Source organism: Nerophis ophidion, linkage group LG15, assembly GCF_033978795.1.
Source record: "Nerophis ophidion isolate RoL-2023_Sa linkage group LG15, RoL_Noph_v1.0, whole genome shotgun sequence".
NCBI classification, from domain to species: Eukaryota; Metazoa; Chordata; class Actinopteri; order Syngnathiformes; family Syngnathidae; genus Nerophis; species Nerophis ophidion.
In genome coordinates this window covers 12,175,329-12,198,702 of record NC_084625.1, presented here as the reverse complement: position 1 = coordinate 12,198,702, position 23,374 = coordinate 12,175,329, and the positions used below count along the sequence as shown (strand labels likewise).

The following is a 23,374-nucleotide window of genomic DNA, read 5'->3' as shown; positions in this document are numbered from 1 at the left end:
CAACATCCAGAAACTTAAAATGACACATCTGGACCAGATGATGCACATAAAATTAAAGCAAAAAAGGTCACCAAACTGGACAAAGTCTATAATCACTAGAGAAGTGAAAAAAAGGTGACGTTTATTTTCTTGATCGAATTTTACATTAGGATTTTTCATTTATCGATATTGATCATTAAATGCTGTTAAAGATGATGATGATGCGAAATGCAAATAAAGAAACTGTATTGCTTGAATTCCAGCAAGTGATTTTTTTCCCCGGAAGTGGTCAACCAAGCCAAGAAGGCTGTGCAGCAAGCATCGTGCGCACTATTTGAGTACACAAGGGGACTATATATTCCTGCACAAAGCAGATATGAGCAAAAAAATCTAACAATGCAGTGGAATAGATCCTTATACTTTATCGAAAAATGACTTGCAGAGTGATAAAGGATTATTCGTGTGTGCCGTTCCCAAACATATCGAACTATTGCGTGCACCAGACGGCATTCTTGAAAACTTGTAAAAGCATGGAGGTCTAAAACTTCTTTGTGTGTGGCTGGGTCAAGGACATTTGTATCAAATGACCTGCATAAATATCTCAGCCAAAATGTAAAAAAAAAAAAGTTTTGTTGTACTGTGGAGGTTTGAAATATAAACCCCGTTTCCATATGAGTTGGGAAATTGTGTTAGATGTAAATATAAACAGAATACAATGATTTGCAAATCCTTCTCAACCCATATTCAATTCAATGCACTACAAAGACAAGATATTTGATGTTCAAACTCATAAACTTAATTTTTTTTTTTTGCAAATAATAATTAACTTAGAATTTCATGGCTGCAACACGTGCCAAAGTAGTTGGGAAAGGGCATGTTCACCACTGTGTTACATCACATTTTCTTTTAACAACACTCAATAAACGTTTTGGAACTGAGGAAACTAATTGTTGAAGCTTTGAAAGTGGAATTCTTTCCCATTCTTGTTTTATGTAGAGCTTCAGTCGTTCAACAGGTCCGGGGTCTCCGCTGTCGTATTTTACGCTTCATAATCCGTCACACATTTTCGATGGGAGACAGGTCTGGACTGCAGGCGGGCCAGGAAAGTACCCGCACACTTTTTTTACGAAGCCACGCTATTGTAACACTTGTCTTGCTGAAATAAGCAGGGGCGTCCATGATAACGTTGCTTTGATAAAAACATATGTTGCTCCAAAACCTGTATGGACCTTTCAGGATTAATGGTGCCTTCACAGATGTGTAAGTTACCCATGCCTTGGGCACTAATACACCCCCATACCATCACAGATGCAGGCTTTTGAACTTTGCACCTATAACAATCTGAATGGTTATTTTCCTCTTTGTTCTGGAGAACACCACGTCCTCTGTTTCCAAATATAGTTTGAAATGTGAACTCGTCAGCCCACAGAACACCTTTCCACTTTGCATCAGTCCATCTTAGATGAGCTTGGGCCCAGCCAAGCCGGCGGCGTTTCAGGATATTGTTGATAAATGGGCTTGGCTTTGTATAGTAGTTTTAACTTGCACTTACAGATGTAGCGACCAACTGTAGTTACTGTCAGTGGTTTTATGAAGTGTTCATGAGCCCATGTGGTGATATCATTTACACACTGATGTCGGTTTTTGATGCGGTACCGCCTGAGGGATCTGTAATATCACCGCTTACTTGCAGTGATTTCTCCAGGATCTCTGAACGTTTTGATGATTTCACGGACCGTAGATGGTAAAATCCCTTAATTCCTTGCAATAGCTCGTTGAGAAATGTTGTTCTAAAACTGTTTGACAATTCGCTTACAAAGTGGTGACACTCACCCCATCCTTGTTTGTGAATTACTTAGCATTTCATGGAAGCTGCTTTTAGACCCAATCATGGCACCCACCTGTTCCCAATTAGCCTGCACACCTGTGGGATGTTCCATATAAGTGCTTGATGAGCATTCCTCAACTTTATCAGTATTTATTGCCACCTTTCCCAACTTCTTTGTCACCTGTTGCTGGCATCAAATTCTAAAGTTAATGATTATTTGCAAAAAAAAAAATGTTTATCAGTGTTAAACATCAAATATGTTGTCTTTGTAGCATATTCAACTGAATATGGGTTGAGAATGATTTGCAAATCATTTTATTCTGTTTATATTTACATCTAACAGAATTTCCCAACTCATATGGAAACAGGGTTTGTATATATACTGTATGTATATATATATATTTATATATATATATATACATACTACACACACATAATGTATATATACACACACACATACATATACAAATATATATATATATATACAAATATATATATATATATATATATATATATATATATATATATATATATATATATATATATATATATATATATAGAGAGAGAGAGAGAGAGAGAGAGTAATAGTCATAGCCACAAGGTGCCATCAGGTGAGCTGTAAATGGTACATCACCTTGAAAAGAAAAAACAAATTGTCAGTGGGTCTGTTTAGTTTTTGCCTCATCCCTCACTTAAAGTGTGAGGGAAGAATCTGCTATCGATCTGATAAGACCTGAGGAGTCCGAAAGAGAAAGAGATGCTACACGGTGGCTGTTTGAGCACACTTTAGCTAGTCCTAGACACATTAACCAACCTCCCTCTTTAATGCTTCTGTCACACGTGGGATTCCTACAATAATGAGGCAAACATTCATTCAGACCCACTGTAGATAAAACAATTATATGGGGAATAAAGTTCCACTCCAGTCCTGTGGGTGGCAGTAAAGCACATTACAAAGTTGGCACCCAAAAACAAGGTACAAACTGCGTTTCCATATGAGTTGGGAAATTCTGTTTGATGTAAATATAAACGGAATACAATGATTTGCAAATCCTTTTCAACCCATATTCAGTTGAATATGCTACAAAGACAACATATTTGATGTTCAAACGTTTTTCATTTGGCAAATAATCATTAACTTTAGAATTTGATGCCAGCAACACGTGACAAAGAAGTTGGGAAAGGTGGCAATAAACACTGATAAAGTTGAGAAATACTCATCAGGGACGGCGTGGCACAGTGGGGAGAGTGGCCGTGCGCAACCCGAGGGGCACGGGTTCAAATCCCACCTAGAACCAACCTCGTCACGTCCGTTGTGTCCTGAGCAAGACACTTCACCCTTGCTCCTGATGGGTGCTGGTTGGCGCCTTGCATGACAGCTCCCTCCATCAGTGTGTGAATGTGTGTGTGAATGGGTAAATGTGGAAGTAGTGTCAAAGCGCTTTGAGTACCTTGAAAGTAGAAAAGCGCTATACAAGTACAACCCATTTATCATTATCAAACACTTATTTGGAACATCCCACAGGTGTGCAGGCTAATTGGGAACAGGTGGGTGCCATGATTGGGTATAAAATCAGCTTCAATGAAATGCTAAGTAATTCACAAACCACTTTGTAAGCAAATTGTCGAACAGTTTAAGAACAACATTTCTCAACGAGCTATTGCAAGGAATTTAGGGATTTTATAATCGACAGTCCGTAAAATCACCAAAACGTTCAGAGAATCTGGAGAAATCACTGCACGTAAGCGATGATATTACGGACCTTTGATCCCTCAGGCGGTACTGCATCAAAAACCGACATCAGTGTATAAAGGATATCACCACATGGACTCAGGAACACTTCAGAAAACCACTGTCAGTAAGTACAGTTGGTCGCTACATCTGTAAATGCAAGTTAAAACTCTACTATACAAAGCCAAACCCATTTATCAACAACACCATGAAACGCTGCTGGCTTCGCTGGGCCAGAGCTCATCTAAGATGGACTGATGCAAAGTGGAAAAGTGTTCTGTGGTCTGACGAGTCCACATTTCAAATTATATTTGGAAACGGAGGACGTGGTGTCCTCCGGAACAAAGAGGAAGATAACCATCCGGATTGTTATAGGCGAAAAGTTCAAAAACCAGCATCTGTGATGGTATGGGGGTGGATTAGTGCCCAAGGCATGGGTAACTTACACATCTTTGAAGGCACCATTAACGCTGAAAGGTCCATACAGGTTTTGGAGCAACATATGTTGTCATTCTAGCAATGTTATCATGGACGCCCCTGCTTATTTCAGCAAAACAATGCCAAGCCACGTGTTACAAAAGCGTGATTTCGTACTACAAGAGTGCGGGTACTTTCCTGGCCCGCCTGCAGTCCAGACCTGTCTCCCATTGAAAATGTGTGACGCATTATGAAGCGTAAGATACGTCAGCGGAGACCCCGGACTCTTGAATGACTGAAGCTCTAAATAAAATAAGAATTGGAAAGAATTCCACTTTCAAAGCTTCAACAATTAGTTTCCACAGTTCCCAAACGTTTATTGAGTGTTGTTAAAAGAAAAGGTGATGTAACACAGTGGTGAACATGCCCTTTCCCAACTACTTTGCCACAAGTTAATTATTTGCAAAAAAAAAATTGAGTTTGAGTTTGAACATCAAATATCTTGTCTTTGTAGTGCATTCAACTGAATATGGGTTGAAAAGGATTTGCAAATCATTGTATTCTGTTTATATTTACATCTAACACAATGTCCCAACTCATATGGAAACAGGGTTTGTACATATACATATATGATTACATACACATATATATACATATATGTATCTCTACACATATATATACACATATGTATATATATATACACACACATGTAGCATCTGTGATGGTATGGGGGTGCATTAGTGCCCAAGGCATGGGTAACTTACACATCTGTGAAGGCACCATTAATGCTGAAAGGTACATACAGGTTTTGGAACAACATATGCTGCCATCTAAGCGCCGTTTTTTTCATGTATGCCCCTGCTTATTTCAGCAAGACAATGCCAAGCCACATTCAGCACGTTTTACAACAGCGTGGCTTAGTAAAAAAGAGTGCGGGTACTTTCCTGGCCCGCCTGCAGTCCAGATCTGTCTCCCATCAAAAATGTGTGGCACATTATGAAGCGTAAAATACGACAGCGGAGACCCCGGACTGTTGAACGACGGAAGCTCTACATAAAACAAGAATTGGGAAGAATTCCACTTTCAAAGCTTCAACAATTAGTTTCCTCAGTTCCCAAACGTTTATTGAGTGTTGTTAAAAGAAAAGGTGATGTAACACAGTGGTGAACATGCCCTTTCCCAACTACTTTGCCACATGTTGCAGCCATGAAATTCTAAGTTAATTATTTAAAAAAAATAATAATAAAGTTTATGAGTTTGAACATCAAATGTGTTGTCTTTGTAGCGTATTCAACTGAATATGGGTTGAAAAGGATTTGTAAATCATTGTATTCTGTTTATATTTACATCTAACACAATTTCCCAACTCATAGGGAAACGGGGTTTGTACAGAGAGCACTTTTTTTTTTTTTTTTTTTACTACCAAAACTCCATCTGTTGGATACGGTGCTCTTATTGGCCCCAATACAAGCGGACTGGATCTGCACCAAAATGATACGGCTTCTTCCTTGGCACACATTTAATGTGTCTCCATGATATTTGGGAGGGAAATAAATTGTCAACGCTTGTCTGGGAATTTGAGCCTTCTTTGCTTACCGAAAGTGTTTCTGTATTTCTTATTTCGGGAAAGGAGTGGAGGGAGTCGTTACAGTGACAGCATGACTCATCATGTGCGTGGCATGTCTCCCAGCTAATAACAGCCAAACCCCGAGATGAGAGCGGCGGAAGGAGGCGACACAAAAGACGTCGAGAGCAAGTCAGAGACGGCTCGCTAACAAGGTCTTGAAGCGAGTGTTTGAGCTCCAAAACTGAAATGAAGATGACAAAAGTCCCAGCCAGAGAAAAGAGGCGACATCAAGGCAACGCCCCTCAAAGGCGCGTCACTTTTGAACGCCTCGGATTTCTGCGGACGCGTGCAAGTTTGGCGCTGTGTCTCTGACAGCACTTTCCTCGCAGGTTGCCTTAGAACAACGTGTTTATTCATCAGTTTTATTAGGTTGAAATTTTCAATGGGGAAAGTTGGAGGGGGATGAAAGCGAGGAGGCTTTCCAGTACGGCGCAGCCGCCGCCTCGCTCCGACACAAGCGCCGCACCCAGCCCGCCGACAGCCACAGGACAGAATAGATTACCACTTTGTCTCCGCCGATAATGAACCCGTGACAAGTGCGGGGGACCCGGGAGGGGGCACGGTGCCAGTCAGCACTTTCAGCACGGGGGAAGGAGGAGGGATGCGAGGAAGATCTCTTTAAAGTCACCCGCTCTCTGCAGCCGTCGTCAGGCGGGCGCAGCAATCAGGATGGAGATAAGATAAGAAAAAGCTGCAGACGCTGCAGCTCTCCAGGAGCGAGGGCTTAGCTCGGCGGGACCGTCGGGTCGGGCGGAGACCAGAGATGTTTTTCTGCCTCGGTGTTAGTGTGTTTGATGCGAGGGGTCAAACCATCTCCTGAGGTCAATAGGGTCCAGGATCTTACTCCACTAAAGCAATTTACGCAGTGAACACACACTCAGACACACACCTTGATAAAGATCTAACAGCTTAAAGTTTTAAAAGAACAACATAGTAAAAGGAACCTTCCTCAACACAAAATATTGTACGCCACAAGACCGCCAGCCATCCGGAAAGCATTTACAGCACTTCCTATTTCATAGTTTGCTATGTTACAGCTTTATTCCAAAATGTAAAGAAATCATTGTCCTCAAAAATCGAAATACATACATACACTACATTGCCAAAAGTATTTGGCCACCCATCCAAATGATGAGAATCAGGTGTCCTAATAACTTGTCCTGGTGTATAAAATCAAGCGCATAGGCATTTGTGAAAGAACGGGCCGCTTTCAGTGATTTCCAGCATGGAACCGTCATAGGTTGCCACCTGTGCAACAAATCCGGGTCGGTAAATGTATTCGCACCTAAATACTCCAAAGTCAACTTTATCATAAGAAAAGTGAAGAGTTTGGGAACAACATCAACTCAGCCACCTTTACCATGAATTGATTAACGTGGACCCCGACTTAAACAAGTTGAAAAACTTATTCGGGTGTTACCATTTAGTGGTCAATTGTACGGAATATGTACTGAACTGTGCAATCTACTAATAAAAGTATCAATCAATCAATCAAAGTGGTAGGCCACACAAACTGACAGGGAGGGTTCAGCAGATGCTGAAGCTCATAGTGCAAAGACTTTCTGCACAATCAGTTGCTTCAGAGCTCCAAACTTCATGTGACCTTCCAATTAGCCCACATACCGTACGCAGAGAGCTTCATGGAATTGGTTTCCATGGCTGAGCAGCATCATCTAAGCCAGTGGTTCTCAACCTTTTTTCAGTAAGGTACCCCCGTGAACAGTTTTTTTTTAATTCAAGTACCCCCTAATCAGAGCAAAGCATTTTTGGTTGGAAAAAAAGAGATAAAGAAGTAAAATACAGCACTATGTCATCAGTTTCTGATTTATTATATGGTATAACAGTGCAAACTATTGCTCATTTGTAGTGGTCTTTCTTGAACTATTTGGAAAAAAAGAGATAAAAATAACTCAAAACTTGTTGAAAAATAAACAAGTGATTCAATTATAAATAAACATTTCTCACATATAAGTAATCATCAACTTAAAGTGTCCTCTTTGGGGATTGTAATAGAGATCCACCTGGATTCATGAACTTAATTCTAAACATTTATTCACAAAATAAAGAAATCTTTAACATCAATATTTATGGAACATGTCCACAAAAAAATCTAGCTGTCAACACTGAATATTGCATTGTTGCATTTCTTTTCACAGTTTATGAACTTACATTCATATTTTGTTGAAGTATTATTCAATAAATATATTTATAAAGGATTTTTGAATTGTTGCTATTTTTAGAATATTTTTAAAATATCTCATGTACCCCTTGGCATACCTTCAAGTACCCCCATTTGAGAACCACTGATCTAAGCCATACATCACCAAGTCCAACGCAAAGCGTCGGATGCAGTAGTGTACAGCATGTCACCACTTGACTCTAGAGCAGTGGCTTTCTCTGGACTGATGAATCACGCTTTTCCATCTGGCAATCTGATGGACCAGTCTGGGTTCGGAGGTTGCCAGAAAAACACTACATTTGGGACTGCATTGTCCTGAGTGTGATATTTGGTGGAGGAGGAATTATGGTGTGGGTTTGTTTTTTCAGGAAATGGGTTGGGCCCCTTAGTTCCAGTGAAAGGAACTTTGAATGCTCCAGGATACCAAAACATTTTGGACAATTCCATGGAATGGCACTTCAAGTCCATATGTGAGTAAAGGCAGGTGGTCAAAAACTTTTGGCAATATAGTGTACATCGTAAAAATGTGATTCTTTTTTTATTTTTTGCAAATGGATTGAAAATAAAAAACTAAGAACTCACATGTACATAAGTACTGACAGATCAGTCTTACTAGGGATGGCCAACCATCTAAACCAGGGGTGTCAAAGTCATTTTAGATCGGGGGCCACATGGAGAAAAATCTACTCCCAAGTGGGCCGGACTGGTAAAATCCCTGCACGATAACTTAAAAATAAAGACACCTTCAGATTGTTTGTGTTTAAAAATGGGCTACATTATACGCCCCCGCTACCACAAAATCCCGCCGCCCCCCCAACCCCGGCCACCTCAACCGACGCACGGAGGAGTGGGGTTTGGTGGTAGCAGGGGTGTATAATGTAGCTTGGAAGAGTTAGGGATGCATGGGAATCTGGGTATTTGTTATGTTGTGTTACAGTGCGGATGTTCTTCCGAAATGTGTTTGTCATTCTTGTTTGGTGTGGGTTCACAGTGTGGCGCATATTAGTAAGAGTGTTAAAGTGGTTTATATCACAACCCTCAGTGCAACCTGTATGGCTGTTGAACAAGTATGCCTTGCAGTCGCTTAAGCGTTGAGTAAGCAGCCGCACACTAGATGTGGCCGGCCGGCACTCAGATAGCAAAGTATTAAAGCGGTCACAACAACATGGTCGTGAGGACGTTTAAGGCATTGCCATCACGGCACGCCCTCAATATTGTTGTCCGGGTGAAAATCTAAGAATGTTATCCTGGGGAGATTTCTGGGAGAGGCACTGAAATCCGGAAAACCTCCCGGAAAAATGGGGGGGGGTTCGGCAAGTATGCAGCGGTGCCACATAAGAGTGATCCAAGAGCCGCGGGTTGCCAACCCCTGATCTACAGAGATACAAATAATTGCTATTGCAACATCCAGCAGACACATGTAGAAGAGCTGTTTCTTTCATTCAAAAATTTCAGGTTGATATGTATACTTAGCAAACTCATCCCGCGGGCCGGATAAAACCTGTTCGCGGGCCGTATGTTTGACACCCCTGGTCTAAACTGAGCGATCGCGAGAGACGGGCCAGAGTCAGGGAGGTGACCAACAACCCGATAGTCACTCTAGCATTCCTCTGTGAAGAGAGGACAACCTTCTAGAAGGGAAACCATCTCTGCAACAATCCACCAATCAGGCTTGTATGATAGTGTGGCCAGACGGAAGACGTTTTTCCGTAAAAAGTTTCCCAAAATGCACCTCTCAGACCATGGAGACACAAAATGATCTGCTCTGATGAGACAAAGATTGAACTCTTTGCCAAAAATGCCAGGCATCATTATTGCAGGAAACCAGGCTCCACACTACATCTCTACAGTGAAGCATGGTAGTGGCAGCATCATGCTATGGGGATGCTTTTAGCAGTAGACACTGGGAGACTAGTCAGGATAGATGGAAAGAAGAATGTACAGAGACATCCTGGATGAAAAGCTGCTCCAGAGCGCTCTTGAACTCAGACTGCAGCGACGGTTCACCTTGTAGCAGGCACATAGCCAAGATATCAAAGAAATGGATCCAGAACAACTCTGTAAATGCCCTTGAGTGGCCCAGCCAGAGCCCAGACTTGAATCTGATTGAACATCTCAGGAGGAATCTGAAAATGGCTTCCTATGCAAGCTGTTGGCGCTTAAAAGGGGTAAAACTGCCCAAAGATAGGTATGCCAATCTTGTGGCATTGTACTAAAAAAAACTTGAGGCTGTAATTGCAGCCAAAGGTGCATCAACAAAGTACTGAGCAAAGGCTGTGAATACTTATGGGCATGTGATTGTTTAGTAGTTGTTATTTTCAATAAACTAGCAAAAAAAACAGGTTATAATCTCACCAATGAGGGCCTCAAAGCAGTTCGCCATGGCGTGTCGCAGGTCCGACTCCCGGCACAGATCTGGTCCGTGAGCGTAGAGCATGAAGCGATCCAACTCCAGTTTCTGCAGAAGACAACACACATTCCAATAAGCTCTTATTCAAAATAAAATACTAACAGAAATAAAGACTTGATGAAAAATATCAAACTTAGGAAGACTCCATTTGCGGAAAAATAGTTTAACACATACTGTAGCGTCTATCTGTGTTGGCCCTGCGATGAGGTTGGCCCTGCGATGAGGTGGCGACTTGTCCAGGGTGTACCCCGCCTTCCGCCCGATTGTAGCTGAGATAGGCGCCAGCGCCCCCCGCGACCCCAAAAGGGAATAAGCGGTAGAAAATGGATGGATGGATGTAGCGTATCTTCTAGTTTTGATCATATTTCTTAGCTGTGTGACAGCGTAATCATTTTGCTTTACTTATGCCCAACATTTTCAAATTAGCATGAGAACTCTTCCTCTGCTCAGCGTTTGGTTGAAATGGTAATTCGCAATTTTCCCTCCAATTTTTCATGTGTGTGAGCAAACGCCAAAAGTCCATGAGCATTCAGTGGCGCACATGTGAGCGACGGCAGACGTGCACACTGTTATGCGGTTATCTTTTTATTCGATTTTGTGTGCGGCCTAGATTTTAGAGGGGAAGGTTGGTCATTCGGTCCCTTTATTCTTTTTTTGCTATCAATGAAAGCTTTTATTATTTATATGGTGCTGGGATACGTGTGATCTCGGCCTTTCATTTTTTTGTCTTGTCCAGCCACTTAGGCAAACCATATTTTTTTTTTCTATCAAAGAAAGCTTTTTTTTTTTTTAATTGGTGCTGGGATGCACATGATTTTAGCCTTTCATTTTTTCTGTCCTGCCCAGCCACTGAGGCAAATCATAGTGTTGATGTAGATGCCCGTATCGCTGTACAGATTTACCTGACAAAAGAGAAGTGTGGGAAGATACTGTCTCATGTAGGTCCCTTTATTCTGGTGTAAAAGCAATCAGACCAAACCCGTGTGCGAACCAATCAAGTGGTCTCAGTCCACTTGAAAGTTGAGTCTATGTCCCCGCTTCCTTGCAAGTGAATTCTGGTGTGGTTCACTTAGGTACCACAGGCCAGAGTTTACGGAAAAATGACAAATAAAGAAGAGACCATGTGATCTTTTAGCTTGCGCCTATACATCTCTAGACATCGGATAAAGACAACAACACTTTCTATTTGGGTCAATCTGGTAACGAGGGATGGATTCCTCTCACAGACCTACATTTTAATAATCGACAACCTTCGGCAAAAATCAACAGGAAGTTAACAATTACCCCTTCAAAACAAAAGTTTTGTAAAATCCCGTCACATTTTTTCAACATTATCTCCTCTGAGCGCGTTTGTCGTGTCGGCTTCAAACTCGCAGAGAAGAGAGCTTGAACCCTTCTGATTTAAAGATACTGAAGGAGTTTTGATTACTGCTACGGTTTGGATTTTACGCGCCTTCAAAGTACCCCTGTGCAAAGTTTCCTAAAATATGTCATTTTTGCCTCTTTGAGCTGTAATTTGACCCCCTTAAAATGCTTCAAAGTGCAAGTTAAAGCTCTACTATGCAAAGCGAAAGCCATTTATCAACAACATCCAGAAACGGCGAGCTGTAATTTGATCCCCTTAACATGCTTCAAAACTCACCAACTTTTACACACACATCAGGACTGGCAAAAATTGCCATCCAATAAACACGCAACCCAAAAAATCGAAACTGCGCTCTAGCGCCCCCTAGGAAAAAACACAGACAAGACTGCTTGTAACGGCTGTTAAGAATGTCGTAGAGACATAAAACAAAAACCTCTATGTAGGTCTGACTTAGACCAAGGTTTGGGTCGTGGGGGCATCACCCAAAGGCGGACCCGACCAACGCTGCTTGCAGCTTTAATTATTATTATTCCTTATCAATAGTTTTATTTCTCCATTTGTAGTGCAATAATGTTCATTGTCATTTTTGTGTTAATACTATCAACTCCAGAAACTGGTTCTTTGCTATAATTTTTCATAACATATTTGTACATAATGTATTTGCTGATGGTGCTCTGTTGTTGCTTTTGTTGTCGTCTCTTTGTCTTGTCCGCCTCTTGTGCCCTCAATGTTACCCCATCTACCTGTTTTTCTTCTTTCTATCCCATCCTGCTACGGACTGGCTGTGCCAAACATTAAATTGGTCCATTTAATATAGTCAAATACAAAAAAGGCAACAGAGAATTACCCCATAATTCTCTTTTGTAGAGTAAATATGTACAGCGGATACAGGCATCTACATCAACAATATGATTTACCTGAGTGGCTGGACAGGAAATGTTTAAAAAAAATAAAATAAATGAGGTGTTAAAATCGCCATGTTAAACGGCTAATCCTAATCAGTAGCATGTACGGTTTATGGCATAGCCAATGTCAAGCCAGCACATTTAGCAAAATGGAGTCTGACCTTTGACAGCTTTTTTCCCCAGACATGCTTGCTTTGTTGGCATGGACAAATGAAATATTAGCCAGAGGCAGTTCACTATTGATATGCCGGTTTTCCAGTCCAATGTTTGAGCTGGACCAGAGTCTGCAACCAGATGTGATGTCACGCCCAACAAGGGTTTTAAAATATACCATACATACAAATAATATGATCATTTTGGTTCTGATTTTAAGTGAATCTGTACTTGACAGAACCGATGGAATTTGGTAGTTAAAAAGACCCATTCCTACTCCTACAAACCCCGTTGCCATATGAGTTGGGAAATTGTGTTAGATGTAAATATAAACGCAATACAATGATTTGCAAATCCTTTTCAACCCATATTCAGTTGAATATGCCACAAAGACAACTTATTTGATGTTCAAACTGATAAACTTTTTTTTTTTGCAAATAATCATTAACTTTAGAATTTGATGCCAGTAACACGTGACAAAGAAGTTGGGAAAGGTAGCAATAAATACTGATAATTTTGAGGAATGCTCATCAAACACTTATTTGGAACATCCCACAAGTGTGCAGGCTAATTGGGAACAGGTGGGTGCCATGATTGGGTATAAAAACAGCTTCCCAAAAAATGCTCAGTGTTTCACAAGAAAGGATGGGGCGAGGTACACCCCTTTGTGCACAACTGCGTGAGCAAATAGTCAAACAGTTTAAGAACAACGTTTCTCAAAGTGCAATTGCAAGAAATTTAGGGATTTCAACATCTACGGTCCATAATATCAGGGAATCTGGAGAAATCACTCCACGTAAGCGGCATGGCCGGAAACCAACATTGAATGTCCGTGACCTTCGATCCCTCAGGCGACACTGTATCAAAAACCGTCAATCTCTAAAGGATATCACCACATGGGCTCAGGAACACTTCAGAAAACCACTGTCACTAAATATGGTTTGTCGCTACATCTGTAAGTGCAAGTTAAAGCTCTACTATGCAAAGCGAAAGCCATTTATCAACAACATCCAGAAACTCCCCCGTTTCTCTGGGCCCGAGATCATCTAAGATGGACTGATGCAAAGTGGAAAAGTGTTCTGTGGTCTGACGAGTCCACATTTCAAATAGTTCTTGGAAATATTCGATATGGTGTCATCCGGACCAAAGGGGAAGCGATCCATCCAGACTGTTATCGACGCAAAGTTCAAAAGCCAGCATCTGTGATGGTATGGGGGTGCATTAGTGTCCAAGGCATGGGTAACTTACACATCTGTGAAGGCACCATTAATGTTGAAAGGTACATACAGGTTTTGGAACAACATACGCTGCCATCCAAGCGCCGTCTTTTTCATGGACGCCCCTGCTTATTTCAGCAAGACAATGCCAAGCCACATTCAGCATGTGTTACAACAGCGTGGCTTCTTAAAAAAAAAAAAGAGTGCGGGTACTTTCCTGGCCCGCCTGCAGTCTAGACCTGTCTCACATCGAAAATGTGTGGCGCATTATTTAGCGTAAAATACGACAGCGGAGACCCCGCACTGTTGAACGACTGAAGCTCTACATAAAACAAGAATGGGAAATAATTCCACTTTCAAAGCTTCAACAAATAGTTTCCTCAGTTCCCAAACGTTTATTGAGTGTTGTTAAAAGAAAAGGTGATGTAACATAGTGGTGAACATGCCCTTTCCCAACTACTTTGGCACGTGTAGCAGCCATAAAATTATAAGTTAATTATTATTTGCAAAAAGAAATAAAGTTTATGAGTTTGAACATCAAATATCTTGTCTTTGTAGTGCATTCAATTGAATATGGGTTGAAAAGGATTTGCAAATCATTGTATTCCGTTTATATTTACATGTAACACAGTTTCCCAACTCATATGGAAAAGGGGTTTGTAAGTACTTTAGTGCGGTCCTTTGAGTCCCTATGTGCAAAACACTAACGGAAAATATTCTTCTTATGTTAATAAAATGCATTTTATGTGAATATTTGCAAACTTATTTCCAGCCAAGTGCAGCCAAAGTCCAACTCCAGCAGTAGAGCAAACAGTCAGGGTGCTACTTAATTATGTCTGATAGCTGCTGGTGGTCGCCCACCCCCTGCGAAACCACAATTCATGAACGCCCAAAATCCGAGGGAGCGCTCCCTCTTTAAAGTCCTCCATGTGGCGGATTGCGCCGTTGCTGGATGAAGATATATATATTTGATTTTTTTTGAAGGATAATTACGAGAGTTCTCGAGCAGACGGCTTCAGCGCTCCAGCCCGCTGAACAAGTTGGCAACGGGGCGTGCGCTGGATCGCGCTCACGTAAATTGAAACAAGGCCGACTGCTGCAGCGCGGCGCTAATGCAGATCGGAGCGGCTGCATCTTTGTATTCAGCGGGGAGCGGCATGAAAGATGGAAGTTTTTAATTGCTTTCTCCACATCGCGGGACCATTTCTGTTGTGTTCTTTGCAAAGCGAGCCAGTCAACGATGCTCAGCTCTGCGAGGGGAGCTCGGGAGTGTTTCAGGAAGACCTGCGGGGGTCCGCGGAGACTTCGCTCTAGGCCTCCAAAACAACAACCTTTTAACTCCAATTACAAAATGTGGAAGGGCAAAATTGAAAAAAAAAGGGTATAGATGGCAGCTAGGTGAAATTCCTGGTTTCCCATGTGCCCCGTTAAAGAGAGGCGGACTCTCAATCTGCTGTCAGTTTGCAGACCTTTCCACTGGGGGTGCTTGTTATGAGGTGGTGGGTTTACCTTAGCGAGCATGGCGAGGTGCTGGTTCTGCACTATGGCTGTTCTGTAGGTGGCCAGGCCTCCCTCCTCCAAGGTGGGAAAGAGGTAGTACAAGTGGACACTGTGGAGAGAGAAATCAATGCTTTAGTTCTTAGACAAATCAGAAAACGCAAAACCCAAAACCAGTGAAGTTGGCACATTGTGTAATCCGTAAATAAAAACAGAATACAATGATTTGCAAAAAATTTTCAATGTATATTCAGTTGAGTAAACTGCAAATACAAGATATTTAAGCGTCGTATTTTACGCTTCACATTGGGTCTGGACTACAGGCGAGCCAGTCTAGTACCTTCACTCGTTTACTATGAAGCCACACTGTTGTAACATGTGGCTTGGAATTGTCTTTCTGAAATAAGCAGGGGCGTCCAGGATAACGTTGCTTGGATGGCAACATGTTGCTCCAAAAACTGTATGCACCTTTCAGCATTAATGGTGCCTTCACAGATGTGTAAGTTACCCATGGCTTGGGTACTAATACACCCCCATACCATCACTGATGCTGGCTTTTCAACTTTGCGCCTAGAACACCATGGTTATTTTCCTCTTTGTTCCGAAGGACACGACATCCACAGTCTCCAAAAACAATTTGAAATGTGGACTCGTCAGACCACAGAACGTTTTTACACTTTTCATCTGTCCACATTAGATGAGCTCTGGCCCAGCGAAGCCAGCGGCGTTTCTGGGTGTTGTTGATAAATGGCTTTCGCTTTTCATAGTAGTTTTAACTTGCACTTACAAATATAGTGGCAAACTGTAGTTACTGACAGTGGTTTTCTGAAGTGTACCCGAGCCCATGTGGTGATATCATTTACACACTGATGTCCCTTTTTGTTGCAGTACTGCCTGAGGGATCGAAGGTCACGGGCATTCAATGTTGGTTTTGAGCCTTGCTGCTTACATGCAGTGATTTCTCCAAATTCTCCGAAGCTTTTGATGATATCACGGACCGTAGATGGTGAAATCCCTAATTTTCTTGCAATAGCTTGTTGAGAAATGTTCTTAAACAGTTCAATAATTTGCTCACGCATTTGTTCAAAGTCGTGACCTTCACCCCATACTTGTTTGTGATTGACTGAACATTTAATGGACGCTGCTTTTAAACCCAATTATGGCACCCACCTGTTCCCAATTAGCCTGTTCACCTGTGGGATGTTCCAAATAAGTGTTTGATGAGCATTCCTCAACCTTCTCAGTCTTTATTAACACTTGTGCCAGCTTTTTTGAAACACGTTGCAGGCATCAAATTCTAAATGAGCTAATATTTGCAAATACATAAAGTTTTCCGGTTTGAACGTTAAGTATCTTGTCTTTGCAGTCTATTCAATTGAATATAGGTTGAAAAGGATTAGCAAATCATTGTTTTCTGTTTTTATTTACGATTTACACAACGTTCCAACTTCACAGGTTTTGGGACACGACTGTCGACTTCTATTTTATGGTGGACTGAAGATTTATACTCCCTCCTGATTCCTTTATTCAAAATTGTTTAAGCACTTTCCACAGAGTTTTTAGACCACCCCAAAAAAGGACACATTGCTGGTTCCACAGCTGGGTTTCCGGGCAAGTTGCTTTCATTTTCATTAGGAGCTAGCATTGCCCCAAAACCGCAGCGTGTCATTTGATTTCATCGGAATTAAAACTGGCCACTTATTTCAAGTAATTTGTAATCAATTCAGAGACGGGAAAGCAGGTGGCGTTCTGTTTGCACAAAATGACTGTAAGGTCCATTTGTCAGCTTTTGAAATGATTAAAAAGATTGGGAAATAATTACACACTTTTATCCACTTTTCCATATTATCATCCCTTTTTATAGGGGTGTGCTGATACAACTTTCTCCATTACCAACACAAAACGATATTGGAGCTTTCGGTATTGGGCAATACCGATATTGATAATAGTACAATACCAGCGAGAATCATTCATACTTTTATAATTTTTTTTATTGTGGAAGGTTAGAAAAGCCTTGATCGAGTGAAATGAGTTAGAGAACAATGATATGTATAAAAAACATTTATGATGAACTGTCTGGAAGTTGTTAAGTTAAGTGCAGTGAGTGGTAATTGTATTTTGGGGACAATAATCAAATTAAGGCAGTAAATTGAATGATGCTGACATGTTTGTTACTGGATATTGTCTAATAGGCTTTTGCCTTGAAGACTTTATGTGCAAGTAACATGTAACTATAATCATTTGATACCTGTTTATATTCACAAAGGTCAGGTTTTAGACTGCAATATTGTTGAAATTTCAAGGTAAAAAAAACAAACTTTTTTTCTTCAAACATTTAGTAGGTGCGGCTTACATATCGGTGAGCTTTATAGTCCGGAAAACACGGTAAATGTTAACTAGTTGTCCAGCTTTGCACATATTATAATCCCGACAGTTTTTGCTGATATCCGGCCAATATCTGATATCAAACACAGATTGGGACAGCTCTACCCTTTACACCCAATATTTTGGGGAAATTTTATTACCCAAAAATTCTGAGAGATTTTTTTACCTTGTTACCGTATTTCGGACTATAAGTCGCAGTTTTTTTTCATAGTTTGGCCAGGGGTGCGGTGCGACTTATACTCAGGAGCGACTTATGTGTGAAATTATGTACACTTATTCAGCCTGTTGTTCACTATTCTTTATTTATTTTAAATTGCCTTTCAAATGTCTATTCTTGGTGTTGGGTTTTATCAAATAAATTTCCACCAAAAATGCGACTTATACTCCAATGCGACTTATATATGTTTTTTTCCTTCTTTATTATGCATTTTCGGCAGGTGCGACTTACACTCTTAAGCGACTTATACACCGAAAAATACGGTACATGTTTTTCCCCTTCTTTATTATGCATTTTTGGCCGGTGCGACTTATACTCCGGAGCGACTTATACTCCGAAAAATACTGTATTTCTGATTCTGAAAATGTCTCATAGGCGACTGCTAATTATTATTTTTTTCAACAAGACCTGATTCAGCAGCAAGTGAGTCACAGGATTTACCTGTGGTTAGATGTAATGTTTGCAGTGTATTCAAGCCTCTACATGCTGAAGAGTATCATATTTTTTGGACGATAAGTCGCAGTTTTTTTTCATAGTTTGGCCAGGGGTGCGACTTATACTCAGGAGCGACTTATGTGTGAAATTGTTAACACATTACCGTAAAATATCAAATGATATTATTTAGCTCATTCACGTAAGAGACTAGACGTATAAGATTTCATGGGATTTAGCAATTAGGAGTGACAGATTGTTTGGTAAACGTATAGCATGTTCTATATGTTCTAGTTATTTGAATGACTCTTACCATAATATGTTACGTTAACATAGCAGGCACCTTCTCAGTTGGTTATTTATGCCTCATATAACGTACACTTATTCAGCCTGTTGTTCACTATTCTTTATTTATTTTAAATTGCCTTTCAAATGTCTATTCTTGGTGTTGGGTTTTATCAAATAAATTTCCCCCAAAAATGCGACTTATACTCCAGTGCGACTTTACATATGTTTTTTTCCTTCTTTATTATGCATTTTCAGCCAGTGCGACTTACACTCCTGAGCGACTTAAACTCCGAAAAATACGGTATATGTTTTTCCCCATTCTTTATTATGCATTTTCGGCCGGTGCGACTTATACTCCAGAGCGACTTATACTCCGAAAAACACTGTATTTCTGATTCTGATTGTGAAAATGTCTCATAGGCGACTGCTAATTATTATTTTTTTCAACAAGACCTGATTCAGCAGCAAGTGAGTCACAGGATTTACCTGTGGTTAGATGTAATGTTTGCAGTGTATTCAAGCCTCTACATGCTGAAGAGTATCATATTTTTTGGACGATAAGTCGCAGTTTTTTTTCATAGTTTGGCCAGGGGTGCGACTTATACTCAGGAGCGACTTATGTGTGAAATTGTTAACACATTACCGTAAAATATCAAATGATATTATTTAGCTCATTCACGTAAGAGACTAGACGTATAAGATTTCATGGGATTTAGCAATTAGGAGTGACAGATTGTTTGGTAAACGTATAGCATGTTCTATATGTTCTAGTTATTTGAATGACTCTTACCATAATATGTTACGTTAACATAGCAGGCACCTTCTCAGTTGGTTATTTATGCCTCATATAACGTACACTTATTCAGCCTGTTGTTCACTATTCTTTATTTATTTTAAATTGCCTTTCAAATGTCTATTCTTGGTGTTGGGTTTTATCAAATAAATTTCCCCCAAAAATGCGACTTATACTCCAGTGCGACTTTACATATGTTTTTTTCCTTCTTTATTATGCATTTTCAGCCAGTGCGACTTACACTCCTGAGCGACTTAAACTCCGAAAAATACGGTATATGTTTTTCCCCATTCTTTATTATGCATTTTCGGCCGGTGCGACTTATACTCCAGAGCGACTTATACTCCGAAAAACACTGTATTTCTGATTCTGATTGTGAAAATGTCTCATAGGCGACTGCTAATTATTATTTTTTTCAACAAGACCTGATTCAGCAGCAAGTGAGTCACAGGATTTACCTGTGGTTAGATGTAATGTTTGCAGTGTATTCAAGCCTCTACATGCTGAAGAGTATCATATTTTTTGGACGATAAGTCGCAGTTTTTTTTCATAGTTTGGCCAGGGGTGCGACTTATACTCAGGAGCGACTTATGTGTGAAATTATTAACACATTACCGTAAAATATCAAATGATATTATTTAGCTCATTCACGTAAGAGACTAGACGTATAAGATTTCATGGGATTTAGCAATTAGGAGTGACAGATTGTTTGGTAAACGTATAGCATGTTCTATATGTTCTAGTTATTTGAATGACTCTTACCATAATATGTTACGTTAACATAGCAGGCACCTTCTCAGTTGGTTATTTATGCCTCATATAACGTACACTTATTCAGCCTGTTGTTCACTATTCTTATTTTAAATTGCCTTTCAAATGTCTATTCTTGGTGTTGGGTTTTATCAAATAAATTTCCCCCAAAAATGCGACTTATACTCCAGTGCGACTTTACATATGTTTTTTTCCTTCTTTATTATGCATTTTCAGCCAGTGCGACTTACACTCCTGAGCGACTTAAACTCCGAAAAATACGGTATATGTTTTTCCCCATTCTTTATTATGCATTTTCGGCCGGTGCGACTTATACTCCAGAGCGACTTATACTCCGAAAAACACTGTATTTCTGATTCTGATTGTGAAAATGTCTCGTAGGAGACTGCTAATTATTTTTTTTTCAACAAGACCTGATTCAGCAGCAAGTGAGTCACAGGATTTACCTTTGGTTAGATGTAATGTTTGCAGCGTATTGAAGCCTCTACATCAGGGGTCGGGAACCTTTTCGGCTGAGAGAGCCACAAAGCCAAATATTTTAGAATGTATTTCCGTAGGAGCCATATACAATTTTTTTTTAACACTGAACACAAATAAATGTGTCCATTTTTAACTAAGACCAACATTTCTAGAGTATAATAGGTCTCTTATTCCTTGTAATAACACTGTTATTCTGAAGCTAACTGTGGAGGGGGCGTGGCCCACCGGCCTGCAGTGAACTGGGGTGTGCCAGGACCGGCCTCTGAATAAGCGACAGGTGCGTAGACAGCCCACCTGGGCCTTGTTATCTAATCACTTGTCGCTCTGTTATAAGCAGCAGCCAAGAGGAGAGACGAGTTTGGGGCTGGAGCCAGAGCGCGAGCGAAAACGAAAGCGAAAAAGACAATTGCTGGAAAGCAACGGAGAGACTTATTGAAAAATAAAACAATATTGTAACCCTGAAACAGGCTCTCATGTCGGTGATTGGTGGTCTGAAGAACCCCCAGGAGGGCAAGTACCACACCAACCAATAATAAATAAATAACTTCTTACCATTAACGCAACTTCTTAAACAGGTGCGCTACAAAACGGATGGATGGATTAAAAATGCATGAGAATGTTTTATATTTTGAACATTAATTTTAACACTGTGATTACAAGTGGAATTATTCATTATTTATCGTGTTAAGTAATGCCAGCTCAGATTTATCCGAGAGCCAGATGCAGTCATCAAAAGAGCCACATCTGGCTCCCGAGCCATAGGTTCCCTACCCCTGCTCTACATGCTGAAGAGTATCGTATTTTTCAGACGATAAGTCGCAGTTTTTTTTCACAGTTTGCCCGGGGGTGCGACTTATACTCAGGAGTGACTTATGTGTGAAATTATTAACACATTACCTTAAAATATCAAATGATATTATTTAGCACATTCACGTAAGAGACTGGACGTATAAGATTTCATGGGATTTAACGATTAGGAGTGACAGATTGTTTGGTAAACGTATAGCATGTTCTATATGTTATAGTTATTTGAATGACTCTTACCATAATATGTTACATTAACATACCAGGCACCTTCTCAGTTGGTTATTTATGCCTCATATAACGTACACTTATGCAGCCCGTTGTTCACTATTCTTTATTTTAAATCGCCTTTCAAATGTCTGTTCTTGGTGTTGGGTTTTATCAAATAAATTTCCCCCAAAAATGCAACTTATATGTTTTTTTCCTTCTTTATCATGCATTTTCGGCAGGTGCGACTTATACTCCGGAGCGACTTATACTCTGAAAAAAACGTTATATGTTTCAAATTAAGAAATGTGTGCAGTGGGCAGCAATAGGGCAGGTGTACAACTATTCATGGATGATTTGCATTTTTACTACTCTTAAAAAGTCCTTGGAAATCTGAAAAGTCTTAACTAGCTAATATATACTTATTTTTTACCCTGGTACTGTCAGTAAAAATGCCACTATTTTTCAGCATGGATGGGACAGTCACAGAAATGCCTCCGGTGGAAAAGGGGCTATGATACAAAACTAAAGTTGAGGGACAACTCTTAAACCGTCAATTAGCCGATCAGAGCTTGAATAAGAGCTTCTAATTATAACAAACTTTGAGGGAATGAGCACATTCCCAGAGAAGCATGAAATATTTAGTCACAAATATTGCACTAGGACCTATTTATTTTACATCATCTGTTTCTAAATATGCCCTCCTTACCCGTAAACAAGCCTGACGCCACACAAACTTTCCGGCATCGCTTCTAAAATGTCCTAGAGTTTCATGCTGGCTGCACGGCAGCGTCTCAGATGGCCTTCCCGGGGCAGCTCGCTGTGAGTGTGTGTGTGTGGGTTGGCTGGCTGGAGGGGAGTGTGGGGGGGTTAGCGGGCATTTGGTCGGATCTGCTGTAGCCATTTAACTGGACAAGAGGCTGATAAATAATTCAGGGCACCAGAACGCGGGCTGAACATGTCTCATCCGACGCCAACAATCCAAGGCGTGGGCAGAACAACGAAAGATGGGAAGCACTTGGAAAATCATTTGTTTGTCTGCTGCGAGGGAGATATTGTTCATTTTTTATATCCGAACTCCAAAAATCTGTTCAGTATTTTAATTTTTTTTTAAATTAATGTGGTCTTGCTAAACCCACTGAAGTGTAATACTCACATGACTGCACTACTAAAGACAATACCATCATCAGTAGGGCTGCAGCTATCCAATATTTTAGTCATCAAGTCATCTATTGATTAGATAGTCCGATTCATCGATTAAATCGGATAAAACAAATTTTGTAGCCCTGACACGCATTTTAGAGAAAATATTTTAACCGAACAAGGAGTGTTCTGCTTTTTTTCTAATTAATGCACATCAACAATGAAATCGCACTTTTAAGATGTGCATGAACAAAAATTTAAAAAAAATTAACAGACCACGACACCCACACAGCACAGCTCTCATGTGCGCTCCATTGGGAAACTATACCCCCATATTTAAAGTTACAGGCACTACATGCGGTGGCATTTGATACATTTTTATTAGTCACTCTCAAACAATTATTCAAAGCAACAGAATATAAATCAAAGTATTTCTGATCAAATTGATTATTTATTGCAACTTCAATCACCAACACCAGTGCTATCATGGCAGTAAACATCGGACATGATCATTAATCTATGATTATGGATGGGTACCGTTCAC

The 23,374-nt window shown here is 40.4% G+C and overlaps 1 protein-coding gene across 1 annotated transcript in view; it reads right to left on the bottom strand.

Moving 5' to 3' along the window:
- drosha (drosha ribonuclease III) overlaps positions 1-23,374 on the bottom strand; it is a 370,040-nt gene that overhangs the window by 220,213 nt on the left and 126,453 nt on the right. Inside the window, exons 21-22 of the mRNA XM_061921522.1 lie at positions 15,323-15,422; positions 10,118-10,220 (exon numbers count right to left, since the gene is read on the bottom strand). Coding sequence (XP_061777506.1) covers positions 10,118-10,220; positions 15,323-15,422 — 203 coding nt within the window. The remainder of the gene's footprint in view (positions 1-10,117; positions 10,221-15,322; positions 15,423-23,374) is intronic.